The sequence below is a fragment of the Halictus rubicundus genome, chromosome 18, assembly GCF_050948215.1.
Source record: "Halictus rubicundus isolate RS-2024b chromosome 18, iyHalRubi1_principal, whole genome shotgun sequence".
Lineage (NCBI taxonomy): Eukaryota > Metazoa > Arthropoda > Insecta > Hymenoptera > Halictidae > Halictus > Halictus rubicundus.
The window spans coordinates 7,364,520-7,385,488 of record NC_135166.1 but is presented as its reverse complement, the minus strand read 5'-3'; the positions used below and the strand labels follow the sequence as shown (position 1 = coordinate 7,385,488).

Genomic DNA, 20,969 nt, shown 5'->3' with positions numbered 1-20,969 from the left:
CAATAAGAGATCGGTACGTTTCGACGGAGTCCACAATTTTCGACATTTGATGATCTAAAAAAATAGTTTAAATTTGAACGATTCGTAGAAAATAAGCTCCGACGAAGAATTTGGACGAGGAGTAGCGAGCGTTCGCACTGCTCTTCCGCAATTTAAATTGCGCCGTGTAAGGGAAACGAAGCAGATTTCGAGAGAATTCGCGCAATGGCGGAAGGGACGAAAGGGGTGACCCGACTCCCCGTGCTTAAACATCACGGTAAACAGGGGCCGTTGTAATTCGGATGCTGGCGCAGGTGCTACGCGGAAACATCTATCAAGATAGCGAGATACCACCAAGGGGAACGTTTCGTCCTCTGTAAAGAGAGAACGGGGTGGCACTGGAGTGGGGGGGGGGGGGGATGGAACACGGTGGATCAACTCGAAGAAACGGGGGATTTCACGGGACAGGAGGCACTAAGCTTCCACGAGGGCGTTCTCTTCGTCTTAACCCTTTCCGTCTGCCATCGGATCGGGGAGAATTAACTTTTCTCTACGACGTGCGAGTCTTCGAGGAGCTCGTCGCCGGATGTTTTCTAACGGTTTCGTTGATCAGTCCCCTTCGGTGAACTTGTTTGGTACTGTTCGGTGCTCCGGGGCGTCTAATTTTCCCAGGTAGCGAGATTAACGTCGCGATCCTACCTTCTGGATTACGGCGGAATTGTTAGGCTAAAATACCCCCTGCACTTACAATACTTCATAATTATTTTACTAAGCTTTACCCCTCGAGCTAGGTAGCAATCCCAAAAAAGATTCAATCAATTTTATTTACTTCATTTTACGTGTATTTATTTCTTTCTAAAATGGAATATGAAGAAATGGAACAGACTGGAATAGAATCTAATCATAATAATGATTATGTAGTTACGTAGGTTCATATTTTCATGCAACGTACGGAATTAGCTCGAAGTTATCATTGTGGTAGCGTTCTGTAAAAGATTAAGCATGATCCAATCAACTTTATAAAGTTACGAGTCTCCACAAGAATGTGCGCTCTCTAAAATTACATCATGCAGTATTCTCGCTTAATGCAATTTGGTTATTGCAGCACAACTCTGTCTAAAGAAAGCATCGTTTCCTGTCAAAATTTCCGGCAAGCGGAGCATTGCCAACTCGTTTAATCTTGTGATATGCTGTCTACCGATTTTACATATTTACAACGTCTGTGATTGTTTAAATATTGATATAGCATAACAGTCAAGAAAATTCAGTACGATTATCATTTTACTCGGTATTAAATAGAACACTCGATAGGATGGACAGCTTTCCGACTACAATTACTCTAAATAGGATGAAAAGAGTTCGTTCGTGTACAGACATTTGCTGTCCTCGTGTACTGGAAACTTGAATACAGTGAATTCTCGATATATGTCAACAACACGGGTCTTGCCAGCGTCTTGTATCATCCAGGAGACATACCCGAGCCGCGTTATGTTTACACTCCTCTCGAGCTTCGGGGCCTCTCACGGGTTATACCACGAGGTAGAGGGGATAATACCGCGACGTTTATCACTTAGGCCTTGGCGACATATATAGAGAAATCACTGTACAAGTGAAAGACAGAGTTAATAATCCGAAGACTCAAGACAGAGTTAATAATTTCTGGAGCGCGTTCCCACTTCGTCGACCGAACGGAGAGGTATCGCATCGATCGATCCGCGCGTAACAACGAACCAGAAGTACTTATACAACTCATCGCGCGCAAAAAAGGAATTCAGCGAGCCGCTATAATTCACGAACACTTTTCCCCCGTGTACAGCCGTGAACCATAAACATAGTTACGAGCACCGGAGGTTACGTATGCATGTGTATCAAACGCCGCTCCGCAGTGCCCACTCGAAACGTTCCGGAGCGCAATGGACGCGGATATCGCGCTTATCAGCCGCACCTGCAGCCGCGTTCTAAGCGGATGCAACCACCTACGAGCGTTCGGTTAACCTGTTCGCTTTCGATCGGGACCAGTTCGTTCTGAGCGGTCGAAGAAAAGAAGAAGCAGAAGAAAAAAGGCTGTAACACAGAGCGAATGGTATCGCGCGTCGCTGGCTATCGCGTTTATGGCGAGCGGAACCGAAAATCTCGGCGGAGTACACGCGTTCGTGAGTGCGTTTATCGGTAGCGTCAAAATTCCCGCGGAATTTACGATGTTCCGATACAGTCGAACGTCGTCCACCGGAGGAGGGGATTCTGGAAATCGGTCGAGCACAAAGGTCCGCGTGATTCTCTCTCCCTCTATCTCTCTCTCTCTCTCTCTCTGTCTCTCTTTCACCGTTTCGCCGTCTCTCTCCGTCCCGCGACGGACCAGATACGAAAATCGTAAAGTCGGTACATAATAGCGGCTAGTATAATCCGGTACGGCACTTCGCGCCGAGATTAAATGTGCGTAAAGCGTGCTGGTGTAAACGTTTTACAAGCTGCTCGCCTACCTGGCTGCCAGGCGCGAAGGAGATATTATTTTAAACGTCTCGTTACGTCGCTGCCAGCAGCGGTTCGACAGCGTTACGGTTTTATTCCGTCGCCTCGCGCGAGTTACGGCACGCGCGTGTGGCCGGTGCATCGTCGATTCCACTTTTCCAAGGAATTCACAAAACACCGTTCTCCGAAATATTTTTCTTGTGGGATCAACCTGGTTAATCGATGAGCTAAGTTGGGATTTCTAAAATTGGTAATAGTGGCGTACACTTTTACTCATCGATCGATGCTGGTTTTTGCCGGTTAATCATAAGGGAACATAATATTTCTCATTGTCTAATTTTCTGCAAAGCACTGCTGAACACGTTACCTAACGGCGAGTGTTTCATAATTTTTGCAAGTCAATCGTTAACCAACCAATCGTCTCCAGCAACGTAGACTAATAATTTTGTTCGAAATTATTATTCCTTTTGCTCCGGGATAATTATTTCAAAGCCTACTAGTAGGCTACCGGTAGATAAAGCGTTAACACTGTTCCGCAGTTAACCTTCGGTTTTAAGATGTTCTATCAACACTTTGACTGCCAAACTAGGAACCTCAAAAATTCCACAAAATCAAAGTAAGTTATTTAAGGAAATAAAAATTGAAAATAATTGAATGTATGGTATTCAGTAGTCTTCCAACTTTCTTGCATTTTACAGATCCTAATCAAACTTGGTACAATGGATATATTAACTTAAAAATTCATTCTGAAACCTGGACAAATAATTCCGTCACCCACATATGGGTGACATGGCAGTCAACGTGTTAAATGCAACGTACAAGAGAAAGTCATAAACTCTCGAAATATGAAGTTGTGCAGTACGACTTGAAAGAGCAAAGTGTATAAAATTAATTATCTTTAATCCAACTGCGAGTTCGTGGACATTGAAAAGGTGTGACGGTGGTAGCGAACCTGTTAATCTTCCAAATCTAAGATTTCACTCGTTGAAGAATGACGTTTTTAGATGTTTTCGAGACAAATTTTTATCGCCAAAAATTCGATGTCCTGAAGACGTTAGAGCCAGTCCACAGTGCGAACGCTCGATGGACGAACGGTCGACGGGAATCGTGAAGGTTTACGACGGAGAAAGTTCGAACGAGAGACAGCGGACTCACGTGGGAAATGCGAGTCGAATGGAACGGTGAAATTAGGGAATGCCTGTGGGTGGTTGGGAATGATTGCCAAACGGCCGTAACAATCGGAACGACGGCTCGTAAATATCGATGCTGCCTGTTCACAATGTTTCCTTCTGTATCTAGGTCTACGTCGGGCGCAACAAATTTGTAACGTAACAGTTCCTGGAAAAATAATGAAACCCGTTGGGCTCGAGGCTCGAGCACCGCCATTAATAAGGATTTTACTCCGGCATAAAAGAAAGGACGTTCCGCGGCTTATGAACCGTAACTTCCCGGTGTTTACGACAGGTCGCGGGATTCCTTGGACGAAAGTGAAAGCCGGAAAAAATGCAATCCCACAGGTGGACGCGGAAGTGGGCGGACGTGGCGCAATTTCGGGGAAATGGCCGGAACGCCGGAGACTTTTTTCGCTCGACTCTCTCTCTCTCTCTCTCTCTCTCTCGAAATGAAACTCCTGTGTCTCGGGGAAATTAGGAGACAATTCTAACGTACACGCGAAACTCTTGACCTTTATGTTCTTTACAATGTTCAACCTCCGAGTGCAGAGCGTTGAACGCGCAAATACTTTTACCTTTGCCTCTCTGGTCAGCTTTAGTTCCGCGAGTCTTTTCAAATGCCCGATCGAAAATTGTCTGTTCTTTCCAATTGACTGTTTAACGCTAAATAATCTACAGGGCTTACATCAGCATTGACAAAATTTGATAGCGATGCCATGGGCTGTCGAGGAGAAACGCGGCACTAAAGAGACTAGATGAGTAATACAGTCTTTTCTTGATATATGTCGTAAGTACCTGGCTGACAAAAGTCGCAGAACTATCCCCACTACCGCGGGGTATACCCCATGAGGGACCTCGAAGCTCGAGAGGCCTTGGACGCCGAAGAGTGTAAGCATAGTAAAGAGTAGTACTCTTGACCGATATATGTCGCTGACTAGACCCGTGGCTTGGACATATATCGAGTAGTAGCACTCGGGCAAGTTGAAATGTCCGGTTAGAAAAATACCAAAGTCCTCAATCAGCTGCGCGAGACGGATAAATTCTGATTTGAGGCGACCGTTACCTGAACGGAGCCGAGAAGCAACGATCACCTGGCCACTCGAGATATACATAAATTCTTTTGCTGCCGGACAGAAATCCGTTTCCCCGGGGAATGCGTCGCGAAAACCCATTGAAACGACAATTTTATCTTCGACAGGGGGCACGCCAGGAATGCCACGGGGCCCCGACAATGCCGCAGCGAGGGGCAGAAGGGCGAGCGGGAATTTCGAAATCTAGCGCGCGTTCCTCGCGGCGACCGCGTTCCCGTTGTTCTCTCGTATTTCGCGTGATTGGCGCGCTGAAATAATCAGCTTGTCGCGGGCCCGCCGGCACGGTTCGTTTCGTTTGACGGACGAGAGTAATTTCAGCGTGTCCGGAATCCGCGTATCACGCGCTCCGCGTATCCGGCCGAGGCAGAAAGACCGTTCCACCAGAGCACGCAGGCCCGCGAGGAGACAGCGCGGAGAACCTGTCGCCAGGTGAACGTCGAACGCGACGCTCGTCGATTCCTAACCGCGGCTATGACGTCGAGTTTCCTGTCGCCGCGTAATCACCGGTCGAGGATAATTATCCTGGCGCGCTCGCAAGAAACGAACAGTTTCTCCAAGGTCTCGTATTCACCGGGATTAAGATCCTTGTAATTATCCCGGAGATAATTGCCGGGATCAACCCTCGTGCACTGTTCAAGCTGGTCGAAAAATGTTCGCTAGGAATAACTTGAAAATCTTTACAGAAACGCATACAATTTTCTGGTTCGATAAAGAGCACGCCGGTTTTAACACGTTGGCTGCCACGGTGATCACCGGTGACCACCACTAGTGAGTGATTTGTTTGGAAACGATTTTCATAAAAATAGTGACGCCGAGTATCAATTTAATCATTCTGGAATAGACTAAATTATAGAGTAAACTGCAAACTTCTTGATCAAGTAACTAGTAACCAGTAACTCTGATCGAAACATACAAAATTCGTGCAACAGTCGGCGTGTTAAGACGTAGAACGAACCCAATTTTACGCAAATCATTAATTAGTTTGGCTCTATCTAAAACGTGTAGGCGGTGTTGCCACAAAACATGGTCTAAGTCCTGATAATCATGATTGCACTTCCTATTAGAATAATCGATAATACCAACACGAAACAAAGAAGCAGCCAGGTTATAATGGTTGGCCCCGACACGGTTGAAGGTGGAAATAAGTTCTCTCGTAAGATTGATTGAAATGAATCCTGATCAATTGATCAGGTATTAGTACAAAGGTGCGCCCTTTTCAATAGCAGACAATAACGGACCGTTGTGCAAAGAATTAAGAGTTGAATGTAAGTCGGAATATAACGGTGACGATTGCTTAAAGAGTGCACGATGAGCTAATGGATAAATCTGTCACAGATTGCATGCAAGTGACTCGTCTGCAACATGTGAAATACCTGATACTTTTTCCTGACTGATTAATAGATCCTGTAGGTCTAATAAGGGTTTTTCCTGACTCATTAATAGATCCTGTGGGTCTAATAAGGGTTGTTTATTAAAATCAGGATCTAATTGGCGGTAACTGTAGCGATATTTCACATGTTACGAGTTTGTAATAAGCACGTCGAGGTACTCACCAGTTGTTAACTTGAAGGATCGTCAACCCCGTGTCTTGAGCCAGCTGCTTCTTCTGGTCTTCCGAAGGGTACGGATGCTGTAACAAAAAAGAATGATTGAACACCTCTAATCTCATTTCTGTATTCTTATCAAATTACTTAACCCGCAATATGGCCTTTTTTCATTGTCAAGCCTAATTCTTCGTAATTTTGAGAATTTCAAAAGAATTCTGGGGTACTCGTCGTAGGCTCTAATTTAACGTGCAACTAATATTTCAGCCAAATGTTTAAACCCTTTCCTAATAAAAATAAAATACCGACGAATTATGAGAAAATGAGAATTTGCCTCGGACTCTAATTAAAGTTTAATAATTTCGTTATAGTTTTCAAAATTTGTAGATTTACAAGTTGCTTTATAAGTTTCCCAATGTTCGCAGTAGGGCGTGGTAAAAAATGTCGTTTTCTCTCGGCGCATCATTGGACGACGAGGCAGCTTTCGTCGGCGCAAAACCGCGGGAGAAATCGCCCAGGTAGGGTTAAAATCTGCGTGCTCGTTCCTCGCCGATGGAATGCTTGATCCCGGTTGTCGTGCGAATTGCAATTTTTGCATTATTTACGGCGGCGTTCGACGAGGAAACGGCCCGGAGCGGCGCGTTTCACGTTTCGCCGGGCGGTCCGTGCTTTTAAACAATTTATCGGGTGATTTATCGCGTAACAGGTAAGTGCACAGTACGCATAGATGCACGGGAACTTTTATCTACGCGACGGCAGGCGCATTACAGGCGCAGCTCGCCGCGTCACGCGCCCCGGCTCGTCTCGGCGCACCTGTGAAATATTATTTATTGCCGGGCAACAGCAACAATAAAAAGAAGAACGACCGGGGAAAAAGCGGCGGACAGTTTGGACAGTGGGAGCCGGAGGGTGGAGGAAAGGGCGAAAGGGGGGATAGCGGGGGCGAGGCAACGCGGTAAAAAGCGTTTCTATATGGCGGAGACGAGCGCGTTTTATCGGGCTGTCGCATCGGCGCAGATGCGCTTCTGCGGAGACGACGATCCGTCCTCGACGCTCGTATTGGCTTTCACGGAAGACAGACTTTACGAGGGGCCACCGAAGATATACGGGAGAAAGGTCAGCCGCGGACAGCGCCGAACGAACGAGCCTCGAATCGCCGGTTTACAAGATAATCTCTGCCTCGCGGATCATCGAAAGAAATCGGCTGCGGCGCACGGCGAAATGGCGGCCGACGACGACGACGACGACGCCGCCGCCGCCGCCGCCGCCGCCGCGACGTTCGCGGGATTTAGAACCTGCGAGGAGACTTGCCACATTGTTCGCTATCCATCATTGGTGTCTACAAGCTGTTCTCTCGCCGGCCTTTATCCCCTTTCCTCGTGAACGTACACGCTCCTTCGAACGCCTCGCGGTGCCCACTTTGTACCGGAAATGTTCCTTCAACGTAATACACGATATCCGAGATCGTTAGAATCTTTTGGTAATTGGAAACGGCGTGAGACCTTCTATTTCAATGGTGCCTTCTGATAATTTAATACGAATGATAATTCTATTCACTTTCCCTTTAACGCGTTTACCGCCGGGTGAATTTTGTGAACACCACACAAGTCTTGGAGAATTATTGTTAGTTACTTGGCAATGAAGTTTACACCTTAACACTAGACCTACCACAGCCGGTCAATTGGCCGGTTTCAGATTTTTTATTCTACAATTATTGAAATTATAAAGGTGCCCTCGTAGGAATTGATTCAACAAATTTCTTTATGCAATCATATATTGTAATAAAGATCGCACAGAATCTAAATAAATCAAATCTTATTAATTTTATAAGACAATACATGTTAGCCAATTCTAATGCTCGGTAGTTTTAGCGTTAAATTATAATTTAATTCGAACGATTGGATTGATATTCAGTGTCACTAATTTTATGACAATCAATAATTATTGAAACTTGTATCTTTCACAGATGACTCTAATGGATGGAGCAAACCTGTAGATTGTTGTAAAAATAAAACGAATTTGATTTCTTCGTTCGAGGCTCCGTTCCCAAGAAAATTGAACTTCCAAATTCGTCGGATACAAGTCGCATCGAATGAGTATTAGCTAACGTGTCTGTTCATCGCTCACCTATTCTACTTCTTGCAGCTACTCGAGCACGCGAGCCCGACAAATTCTGAGCGTCGGGGGCAAAAACTATTCTTATTCGCCTCACTTTTGCTTGCAGAATACTCTGTGTATCGAATTGATTTCCGAATGATAAATGAGCGAACGTTCGTCGCTCGATCACGAAACGTTTCTGCACGTCCTAAATCCTCTTTGTTCGTCGTCGTTGAGATTGTCTTCCGTCGGATCTTAAATCATCCGGCCGTATCGAAGAAATCTATTTACTCTGCGGGAGCGAGAGCCAGAGAAAGAGAGAAAGAGAGAGAGAGAGAGAGAGGAGCTCGAAGCACGAAGATTGAGAGTCTATTTCAGGCATTCATGAGAACCCGATCGCGATTAGTCGCGACGCAACAAGTAGATTAACGTCAGCCGGGAGCAAAGAAGTTTCATACGCGTGTTTTCACTCTCGCGCGGGTTTGCACGCGTGTCGTCCGTCTTCCCGTAGCTTGGCACCCATCGGTGCGGGGGTGGGAGAGAAAGGGGAACCCCGGAGGATCCCGGTCTCGCCGCGAGTGCGAAATTAATGCGAGCCGTAACTTCCCTGGAAGAACGATGAGATTTATACACGAATTTATGGACTCGCCCGGCAAGACCGATGGAATAACCGAGGAGTGCATCATTTATGCATCTAGCTCCAGTTTCGAGGCCGCGCAGCCTTTGAGCCGTTGCCAATGGCCGCCGCCGACGACGTCGACATCGACGTCGCTTCCCTATGAAACAACGACCTGAAGACAAGTTTTTCCTCCCCGATTAAGTTCACGAAAATTCGTCCGTAACGCGTTTCAGTGAAAATTCGTCGAGCTTGAAACGGTGACAGTACCGGCAGGCTGTCGAGCCACAATCCTTCGCTGGATTATGAATGACAAACGACGGGCTCCGTGGAACGTTGGAAAAAAGCGGTGCACGCGATCCACGGATAATCTCGTTAATTACATTACGAGCTGCGCGAAACGCCGACCCCGCGGGAACGATGCGGCGCGCATCTTAATTTTCATCTCCTATTAGCTGGCGCCGCGATATTAGAGTCACGTAATCGTCGCCAGGCCAGGACAAATCGCGGACGCCGTTATCTATCGTTCGGGGATGCATAAAACAAGGACGCCGCTCGGCAAATGTTAGGTTGCCGCACGTGAAACCGGCGATCCCGCTGATAGCCGTAGTTGACTACTCTTTTATACACGGGAGTTTACCAGAGATGAATTATGGTAGACTGTCTGCTTTGTAAATCATAATTTTTTAATTATAACCGCGAGCGGGCTCCATCAATCTCCATTCGCGGCGAAGATTTCTGTTTAACAAGCGCGCTGTTTAACGAACGAAAATCTGGCCCCTATTAGGATCAAATTTCTCGTAATAATAGACTAACGAGTCGCTAACTAAGCTTTCGAGCAATATCTGCTAAATATGTATGTTACGGATTTCCTTAAAATTCAAATAAAATTGTATTTTGTTGTTCTCGACATGTAACCGTTGGATATACATAGGCATACGATGAATATGCAAGTTTCCTTCTTAATCATTCTAACCGTAAAATAAATCACTATGTAAGGCGTTGAGACGTCCCTTGAGTAGATAATTTTTTTGAAGTCTTAATAAAAAATATTACGTGATTTGAATCTTTTCATACAATTTTTGCCAACAGTTAGACAGGAAGTACGCAAACTCTGGCTGGAGAGAATCAATAAATACGAAACGGTTCGATTAGGTTACTCTTAGTTATGTTTGAAGTAGAATTTATGAAGAATTTAAGAGAGGAGTGATTTACCTACAGCTTCCACGAATTTAGTCGTTCAATGTTAGCAATCATTCCCGAGGCACAGTTTGTTTCACTCGGCCGAGGAGAAAATTTTACAATGTCCGCGGGCATCAAACGGCCGACGCGCGCACATACATATTAATTAGCTCTTGTTACGGAACCGGCTAATTACACGTTACAGGCGTATCAACACAAAAGAAGACGATCGTTACGTCGGCCTAATTGCGATCCCGGGGCGCAGCCGACCGAGTGAAAATCTCCGTTCCCCGAAGTTCCTTCCAGACGTTCATTACCGGCGTCCGATCATAGCCAATTAATCGTCCGGCGATGGTTCCATCGCGCGGATCTCAATTAATCCAGCGCGGCGGCGGCGGCGGCTGCGGCGCGGCGGGCGGTTCGAGCGGAGCGTCGTAATCGGCGCCCGTTCGATTAGACGCGATTAGTTCGATCGGTCGTTTCCTTTGGCCGATAATCGTCGAAGGGGTGTCGGTCGTTATCGGGACGCCTTTTCGCGGGCCGTGGAACGCGGCGGTCGATTAAATCAGAAGAGGCGAGCATGGTTAGGCGACCGCGGCGACACGCTCGATTATAATTCAAGGCATTAAATTCGACGTAAAATCGGGGGCCCCTCGAAACCGGTGCCAAGCGACGCGCTGTGCTGGCCCCGGCGCAAGCGGATCCGGCTGCGCATAAAAGCCCGCGGGTGCACCGCAAGCGGCCGGACCGCATCATATTTTTACATAATTAGCACGTGGCGCTCTCGCGGTATTACGTTCCACCGGGAATCAGCCCCCTCCGACACCCTCTTCCTGCCCGTTACTTTTTGCCGAAGCCTGTGGTATTTTTGGAAACCGCCGTGGATCCCCGCAGATCCCCGGCCATCCTCGTGCCCCTCTATATCATGTTTCTTGGAGGCGAGCCACGGTATACACGCATCAGAATCGCGGCTTCGTGTCCTACCCTTCCTCTTCCCGTCGCGCACCCCCCTGCCTCGTCCACCGAAAGCCCATTGTGCGGTCGTGTATACGCGATCCAAGCGATTCTTATCCTAATTAAATCGGCCGAGAGCATTGTCTGGGCGTAGAGTTTCTATCGGATCTCGACCCGGCTACCTAGCGTTCGCTGTATAACGTCATATCGGCGAACGTCGAGGGAGAGGATCCTCCGACTACCCCTACACGATGCCGCGAAACGGATTTGACGGGGATCGATCGCCGATCTGGATCGCGGGGTCGTGTCACGCCACCGGCGACAACAGGTTCGTAATTCGGGCGTTCGCAATCTCGGCTGACGGCCCTAGCTCCGTTTTAAGGGCGGTTTCGGCTGTTCCCGATGGATCTTGATGGTAGTTGCCGGGCATCCGCGTTATCTGAACACTCTACTCGAAGAATGACTATTTAACCGATAGGTCTCGTTTCCCTCGATAGCTTCGTTCGATGCGGTAGACAATGTTTTATTCAATGTAACGAATGATGTTTACTCCAAACTATTTCGGTAAGCCTTTGCACTCGATTGTCTCCTCTAAGGCACCAATAAAAGTTACTGAATAAGTTGCTAAACGTTCGTGAGTGGTACGAGTAATACACTCGATCTCGTATGGACTTGTTTAAAAATATGAGATATCTACTAAGAAACTGCTACCCATTTATAGCTTTAAAGCCATGTGTAGCTGCATGTCCTCATAAAAAATCTAGAGAATGGTACATTAATAATAACGTTTAAAATGGCCGACTATATTCTGGATCAGATAAGTGTCCGAATTCTGGGTTCAACGTGTAATAGCTTCTAGTGGAAAGGGTTAATCGAGTACCAATATTTCCGATGAAAAACTTTGTAATATATCTTTTCACTAATATTTTCGTATGAATATATTCGTATTAAGAAATATTTTCCTATCGTTCTATGTTTTATAATTATTAACATACCGAGTGTCGAGCCACCACCTCTAAAAATCCTACAAATTCCGAGCAACATAGTCGATAAAACCGAAAAAGCAGAGTAAAAATTTATCACAGCGATTGCTTCTTTATTTAAGAATGTAGCTGTGGGATATGTGTATGTGTGTGTACGTTGCGTGAGCGAAATAAAGGAATGCGAGATGGGTGAATATATAGAGAAGAAGTACAGTGACACATAACGAGCAGACAGTTGTGTAATACTCGGATAGTCATATTGGAAATGAGCTGTTCTAAAAACTATTGGTGTAATCGTTAATTGCCCTTCCAATGAATTCTTCTGGCTCCTGCAAATCGCCGCGAAATTCGATTTACCCAACGTCGGGAGAAAAATGAATTTTTAAGGATGGTCGAAGAGTCGTGTCGGCCACGTCTGTGCAGGTAGCTAAAAGGTTCGATAAAAGGCAAGCAAAGGTATGTTTCGTACCGAAATTCAAGGACCTCGGTCCTTCCTGCCTCGAGCCAGTCTCGTTGGTGTATGCATAAAACAATCAAGATAATTGTTGAAGCTACATGGGGACCGGCTGGCTGACTGCTTTCCACCCTCTTCAGGGATCGAGGTAGCTGCCGGAACGGCGGACGGAAGTGGAAGGGACAAAGAGAGAAAGAAAGAGAGAGAAAGATAGAGAGGGAGAGAGCAGCAGCTATCCAATTACATTGAAAACAATAGTCTTAAGTGCTCGCGGCGGTCCGTTCCGAGTTGCCTCCCCCGCCTCCGTCGCGACCGATGCCTTTTCCACGAGGGTCGTCCACCCCCTCGGGCCGCCCGTGACGATGCGCAACTTTGACTCGGTAAAAGTATTATCGCGAGAAAGTTGCAGGTAACACTCTCGCGAATTGAATGAATCTCCCGGACGTCTCTGCCGGCCGGTGTCTCGATTAAGAAATGAAACGTCCGGCGCGCACGATAGGGGCGAGAACGATTAGATGGCATGAACACGCCCCTTAATGCTTCCGGAATTAATGCACGAGGATGAACCGGCGCTCACGATAATTGCACCCAGCAGAATCAATCGCGAACCTTTAAAATCGAAGATCGAGCGGTGAAGCGATAAAATTGGTTACCCGGAGTACATTAAGAATCGTCTCTCGCGCAACGGAAGACGATTCGGAATTCCGGTGTACACGAAAAACAGAGCGGTACAACAGTTAAAAATCGACCCGAGCTCGCACGGTAGACCGGATCAGAATAACAGGAGCGGGATCGCCGAGGCGGGCGACTCGAGTCAGCGGCCAAACAAGCGATAAAATGAGAACGAGCGATAAAAAGACAATATGAAAACCATTTGCGCTCGGCGTTGGTCCGGGGTAGAAACGAGCCAGGCGGAAGCCGGGCTAAGTGTGTAAATGAGTCTGTAGTTTAGCCCGATTGCCTCGAGACGACCCCTCTTCGTGGCGCGCTAACCTCGCCCACGAGCCGCTACCTCGATAGCGTAGACGTAGCTGAAATAACCGTGGCCCTTTCGGGGAGCGAACCTCTCCCTAAGACAATTCTCGAGACAATGAGACCCTCCGTGACCCAAATTCAAATCAACCCGAGCGAACAGAACGGTTTCCTCTCCGTTCGACGGGATTCTTCGACGGAAACGGCACCCAGCATCCACAGGTGCCCGGCGCGGCGCGAACGACGACCTCCGCAAAAATCACGCTGTAATCGAATTCGAACGATTCGCGTGGGTCTGCGGCTGGCCGGGCGACGTCACCGGTGATGGATTGGAGCAAGAAACAGGAAAGATGAGCCGATCTAGCTCAGTGTCGCGGCTAGAATCGATTCCCCGTCAGATTAATTGAAGGATCGCGTCGCCGGACCCCGGGGGCGTGAGTCAAACGCCATCGATAGCCCCGCGACGATGATACCCGCTAAAGCGACGGCGACGCGCCAGCCAAGACGCGGTCGAACAACTTCGATATCCATTAATATTCAATGTACCCGCATTAGCATCTTGCAATGTTTCAACTTGTAACCTGCTCGGACCGCGAGCGGCCGGTTCCAATCGATAAATCATAGCGATGGCCGGGACCGAGGCGAGTCTATTATTAATCGGCGTCGATAAGCGGCCGACTCGTTCCCGCGGAATTGCCGAAGTCGCGGTACGATAACGACGCGCCCCGTGTCCCGTCCCAACCCCCTAAACCCCCAACCCCCGTGAGACGGGGCCGCCTCTGATCAGACCAATTGCGCACGTACCCCTCGTTACGATCCAACGAGACGATACAGACACCGGTTGTCACGGGGAAGGCGTCTCTCAACACTACCCACGCGGAACGATCGACAATCGCGCCACGTCCCCGCGAGCACGACAATTTGCCGGTTTCGATGCGCTGCGTCAGGCCGTCGATGTCGAATGGGCGGTCTCTGTCTCCCTGCGGCGCGCGTCGGACCTCGCTTATACCCGATCTGCACCTCTTCGTGTCCTCCGTCGACCCGGGCAAGGCTGTCCCCTCGATAACCGGGCTCCTCGGTGCCGAATGACACGTCGATGACGACGGCTGCTGACTACGACTAACGACCGGGGCGGTCGGGGCGTGGGACTCGACACAGATCGCGCCTCGTCATCACGCGCCACGATTCCGCCCCCGCCTCCAAAACACCAGATCAGGAGGTCCTCCCAGCTTCGCCGATCCCCGCGACCCTTCTGCTTCGAGATCGTCAACGGCGTCCGAAACAGGAATTTCTTTTAACCCTTGACACGCTCCATTCCGGCTAACGTGTACCGTCGGTGGTGCACGTGGCACATAATACGAAAAACAATGTTATCTCAGGGAAGTCACAAGTTCATACGCGTCATACGATCCAATAAAATATCCTCTTTCTTCCGAGTGGAAAATCTCAGCTTGGTCAAAAATAGCCTATCGCGTTCCACTCAAACATCCGAAGATTAATAAGCAAAATGTCCTGCTATAGAAAGTGGATGACGATAGTTTTATGGGGAAGTGAAATTTAGTGGGAAAATAAGATATCGTGAAAGCGAATGCTAATGATATTAATGATTTTCTCCTTTCGCATATTCATTTATTACAGAACCTCTCTGCACGGTTTTCACGTCGAACTGTGGAATGAATCATCTTTAGACATCCTCGACTTCCTCAATCAACCTTTGAAACTTTATGCTCCAATATAGAAGTCTCTGGTGAAATAACAATGAGCCTCGGTGAAATCTTCAGAGATCAGATCCCGAAAATAGATCACGTCTTTCGATACAGACTCTCTCGAGGTTCGAAGACGTTTACCGCCAAATCGGTTCCTTTTCGTTTAAACAGATCGAAATATTCATCGTAGCGATCTATCGCGTCCATCGACAAGGTGTGCGAATTCCACGCGGAAAGTATGCCTGTCACGAGGGATATTCAAATCCGACGACGTTGAAAAACCCGACAATGCCTCCCGACGGATTTACAGCGATCATAGATCTTCTCGAGGTGTAATAACCGACAGGTCCAATGAAATTGTATTTAATCGCGGCGCGGGAGATTTGTCATCGACGAGCGGCCACGGACTTTCCAAGAAACCGGTCCCCGTTGCGTCTTAACTACCGTGCCCGCGAGAAACGAGCTGACAGCGTGGAATTCGCGTCCGCAATATATTACGAAAGTCGCAGTAACTCTACTCGAGCGGGGAGCGATCGGTCCGTTGGCCACGATCGAACCCACGAAATATCGTAAAATTGCCGGGGCCGGGAATTGCCGGGCCAATTTGACGGAGGCCCGGTGATGCGAAAACGAGGAGGAAATGGTGGGAAGAAGACAAAATGGGCGACGTCAGCGCGTCAGTCATCCCTAATACCTTCATTCCGACTGTTCCCTCCCATCGGCAGATAGCTGTGTCCCGGCGAGCGGGCAGAACTTCGTTACCAGCGCTCGGGGGTTATTCAATTTCGCCGTTAAAATCCTTTAATGTGCCGTTATTGCAGACTGAAGGCTGCGGGGGTGGGCTGCACGCCAAGGTAATGGCCGCCATCCGCCGAAAGGTCTTCCGACGGATTTCTTCCGAGAGGACGCCTACGAGAAATGAGGGGGTGCTTTCGAATCTCCGGTTCCACAGCGGTCACGAAAAAATGTTATTCGTTCCGTTTTACTTATTTCTGTATAATTTGGTCACAATTCTTACTTCTCGAAATACCATCGTCGGTATCGCGATCCGAGAAAATCCCAGGGTTGGACGTTTCCCGTCGTGAGCGAGTAACGCGGGTCACCATAACTGATTATCGAACGCGAGCGAGACCGTCGCAGTGACGAGGCGGATTCAGCAACGATATCTATCTGGATGGAGCGTTCGCCGGTCGCGTTGCTGTTCCATTCGACGTCGTCCACCGCGCGGGTCGACATCGCGGCGGCATACCATCTTTGGGCTCGGCTTATCTCGTATCGTTCCTCGAGCTTGGCACGAATAGCTGCAGGCGCGTCCTCTCGCGCATACCTCCATACATTCCATTGTGTTTCGTCTGTAATTACACCGAATGGGACGCGCGCTCGCGCGGGCACGCGGCTTGTCTACGCTCGGCGCGGGGAATGCGTGTCCCCGGACTGATTCTAATCAGCGCCGCGGATCCGTAAGACGTCGAGAGCTGACAGGCGTGTTCGGATCGTCGAAACGCGTTCACCGGGATCCGAATCGAACCGGTTGATTTATTAACGGACGCTCCACCTTGACGAACGCACCAACAACGGGTAATTGGACGCGCGGGGATTTCGAACAACTTCAACGGGCGCGATCGCGGTACTGTTCCAACGTCCCTTCAATCTGGTCGTGCCGATGCCGACCATGCCTTTCGCGACACTTCCACCGACAAAGAGCGACCCAAAAATCAGGGGGTTTCTCGCCCCTTATTCGTCAATATCGAATTTATTTCTAACTCTTATGAGAAATGATAGTGTACATCAAAACATGGACCGCTGCAAATTTTTAAGTTGTCTTGACATTCAAACTTTGAAGTATGACAGATCAAAGTTCATTAATCCGTCTAGAACATATCCTTGAATGCCTTGGCATATCGCATCAATCTGTTGACTTCAAAAACTGCTTCTGGGGCATTTATTATAAATTTCAGTTTCCTAAGTGCACAGTAAACGATTTATAACATATATGAGTCTCGGTCCTTATCTAATAACTAGACTGCGGATCTTATGCATTTATGACAAAAATGGGTAAGCACAATTTGAAGCAATGGACATATTAAGAAGATTTAAGGGCACCAGCGTATTGGTTTTAGTTGAATAAAATGATTCAAGGAAGAATAAAATTTTTATTTCGCTTCTGTGTCTTGCAATCAATGCAAATATTTTTTATTTTGCATAAAGATCCGCAGTCTACTAATGACAAATGCGATACTATGCATACTATGCATACAATTATTGAAAATTCTATTAACCCATTGTACTATAACATCAAGGCAGACTCCATCTACTAAATGTTTGTGTTATTGATTTCCTATATACCGAAATATAATTCAATTTTGTTGTTGTCGATATATAGTCATCGGAAAATAAACTTCTTTCTTATTCTCAAAACCTGTGAACGACGAAGAATCACTGTAACCGTAAAATAAGTACTTATTGATGCACGGGCTTGCAAAGTGTTAAGAGTGTACACCATTTCTATTATACCGTATGGTTGAGTTCAAAAATTGATTCAATCATTTTCTGTGGATTCGTCAGAAACGGCTTAAGAGTGTATTTATTTTAACGGTGACATAATTCGACGAAGAAGGATTCGTTGTTTCAAATGAAACTGATTCGTAACTATTTCGAAAGAATACGGAATGAATCGTTATATCTGATTAATCCCTTTCGAAATTGAAACGGTGCGTTGATAGGCTGTCGAATAATCAGCGCACGGATGAAAGATCCGAAGCCGTGATCGGTTAGCTGTCTGACAAAGCGGCGCAACAGAAACAAATCGAAGAGAACGTTCGCGAAGGGTGACTTAGGGAATCGATGCGAATTGGTACGGCGACCTGCAGGGCGTGGTCAAACCGGGTCTCTGTGACACGGCCACCTCAATCACCGTGCGACGCCCAAGCCTGTCATTATCACGCGACCCTGTCTGCCACGGGGTCGACCCGCGTCCTTCGTGCACACCGAGGAACATCGATGTCTGTTCCGCGGGACGGGCTCGTGTCTGGGTGGACCTAGTTGCGCGCGTGTTCGGATATATCTCCCACGATCGAATCGTGCGATCCGTGAACGGGTCCGATCGCTGGGAACGAGGCTTGCGAAGGGTGCGTAAGGAGGTCCCAGGAGCGTGGCAACGCCGACACACCTACCTCATTGTGTCGTTCGAGGTGCCGTCGCGTACCCGGCTCGAGGAGGAGGTTCTTCGGCTCAATCGTCCCCAGGACCGATGACCGGTGACCCCGGCTACTGACCCGGCTTTGTCTCCCAATTTCATTGATTAGGCCTCGGCCGCTCCGCGCCGCAAGGATCCTCCATCGGCCCTGTGCTACCGGCTTGATTGGACCGTGCTAATGAAACGACTGACGGTTACCCTGGACTAATCTCGCGGCTACGGAGAAACTGGCGGATCCGCCACGCTCGGCGCGATTAACTCGCTCGGCTAATGACCTCAAACATCGACGCTGTGATCTTTCTGGACCCCCATTTCGCTGATGATCGACGAAACTATGAACCAGATTCTAAGATTTTGTGTACACGGAATCTCTCTACTTCTAGCAGATAATCCATACAACAAGTTATTTTAGTTTGTTAGGTATGATCAAAAGATCAAAATTTGTCTGAAAGAGACTCGCGATTTGTCTCGAACGTAAGTAAAAAAACATTGACAAACACTGGGCATTCGCTGGGGAGACGTTGACTGGAATAATTCACCTTGCATTTTTTGGCTCGTGTCCAGACGCTTATGACCTGCGGTGCATACGTCGATGCGACGAAATCTTTGTCTACCGATCTGTATACATGCGTTCTGTTCGTTTAGGCTCGCGATCCCACGTTCGAGCGGAACGATCGCCGACGTAACGCCATTTTCCCGGTTCTGTCGCTGGACGGGCCCCGATTCTCGGCGACCGGGCCACGAGTGAGAATCGGTGCCCCGTAGCAGAAGATTATACGCTTTAAATGGATAATTAAATAGCAACGAAACTGACTGAAAGACTGACTGGGGATGATTGCCGGGTAGCGGCGCGAGCATGAGCGTGGAATTGCAGCCCGGGGGCCCCTTTGAAGAGGAGGAGGTTTCGTTATTACGCCCCCCTCCCCTCCGCCCTACCCCCCTACCCGTCCCACCGTGTCTAAACTGAACGGAAACGTTATAATTATCTCGATTCCCACAAGTCACGAGCGCCAGGTTCCGATTGACGTGGCGAGGAAAAAGGGGAGGGAAGAGAGGATTTTGTCAGTGGAGCGGCGATGACTATGGCGGTTTCGACGTTCGGCGGTCGGTCGAGAGGTTGTTCCGAGCTCGATTCACTTTTCGTTTCGTTGTATCGGAAGTCGGCGGAAAAGATGATCGACCTTGGTCGATTAATGATACAGCGCCGACGCGAAGGCCGAACGTCGGGTAAACGGATAATCCTGTGCAGACTATTACAGCAGGGAAATCAACTCGATCGCCGATCTCTAGCCCTTTATAAACGCTTCGAACACACTAGTATGCTCCCAGTTAATGTGCCTGTCCAAACACTGATCCCTTAAAAATTGTTATTATCTTTAAAATAAGTGTTTTTAAGCTTCTAAGCCTTTCTCACAAGGCATTTAAGTAAAACTGTCGAAAGTGTAATGTGCATAACTGGAACAATTTTTAATATATTTTAAGAGTCAAAAAATGCAATATTATCCTTCGTAGCGTACGCATTAACCCTTGGCACTCGGATGTCCCCTCCAAGGGGACATTATAAGTCTAGAATCGATGGCTCCGAGTGCAATTTTCGTGTTAATTTTTACTGCTCATTTCAATACCAAAGCACGTTAATAGGGACAAGTAGCTTAGTCACTGAGAATTATGCTAACAGGCTTCCGGTATGTAACGTGTTAACCGAACTGGTACATTGAATTCGGAGTATCGGGGCCGCGTTGGTCGAAAAATTCGCCGCGCGCGCGCGGAATTGAATCCGGTGATCCCGGGTGTTATTTTTCGAGGCGTTCGCGCGCGTCACGGGATCGGAATAAAAATAGAGAAGGAAAAGGAGAAACAACGAGTAATTGGACCATAGAGGAGACGGCGGAATGTAGAGACGGGGCGCAGGAAGCGTGGGAGTGGAGCGTATATACGCGTCGATGCTAGCAGCGGCGGGAATGGCCGTCCTCGTCGTTACCGGTATCGGTAACAAGGATACGGTTCGCGCGTAGGGCCATTTCGTTCGAAGGTTTACTGTCTGGCCGAAGGTTCGACGCGGCGGTGGCGCGATAAAGAGGGAGGGAGATTAGAATCGACGCGCGGATCGCGAGAGCGTTCCTCCTCTAGCTGGACGTCCGGCACGACGTCCAGCGCGGACGCTCTCTCCGCTGAGATCGTAATTTAGATGATTATACGATACGTCTGGTATTTACACTGCACGGGAACGGGCGAAAAATGGGAGGAATTACGGGCGAAGAGGAGCCACCCCGAACGACGGAACGTCCGCGCGCCGATAAATTACGGGCACGTATTCAAACACGGTCCCGAACTTTCTATCAAATTACCATCTGGCCAGATAACGAGCAGAGCGGCTCGTCCCTTCGCGGCAAACAAATTCCTCTGTAACCCCGACCGGATTGCCATTCGGATGTTGCTCGTGAGAAAGAACATCCTCGGGGACAAAAACCGGCCGGGACGGTGGCGGTCGTTGATAACATTCTGCGAAGCTCCTCCAAGATACGAAACTGTATAATATACGGTAACTATTCTA

At 48.1% G+C, this 20,969-nt stretch overlaps 1 protein-coding gene across 6 annotated transcripts in view; it reads right to left on the bottom strand.

Annotated features, from left to right (window-relative positions):
- Positions 1-20,969, bottom strand: part of Hth (Meis homeobox homothorax) — a 617,913-nt gene that overhangs the window by 142,502 nt on the left and 454,442 nt on the right. For all 6 annotated transcript variants that reach the window (XM_076803532.1, XM_076803533.1, XM_076803536.1 and 3 more), the window contains one exon: positions 6,265-6,341. In XM_076803532.1, coding sequence (XP_076659647.1) covers positions 6,265-6,341 — 77 coding nt within the window. The remainder of the gene's footprint in view (positions 1-6,264; positions 6,342-20,969) is intronic.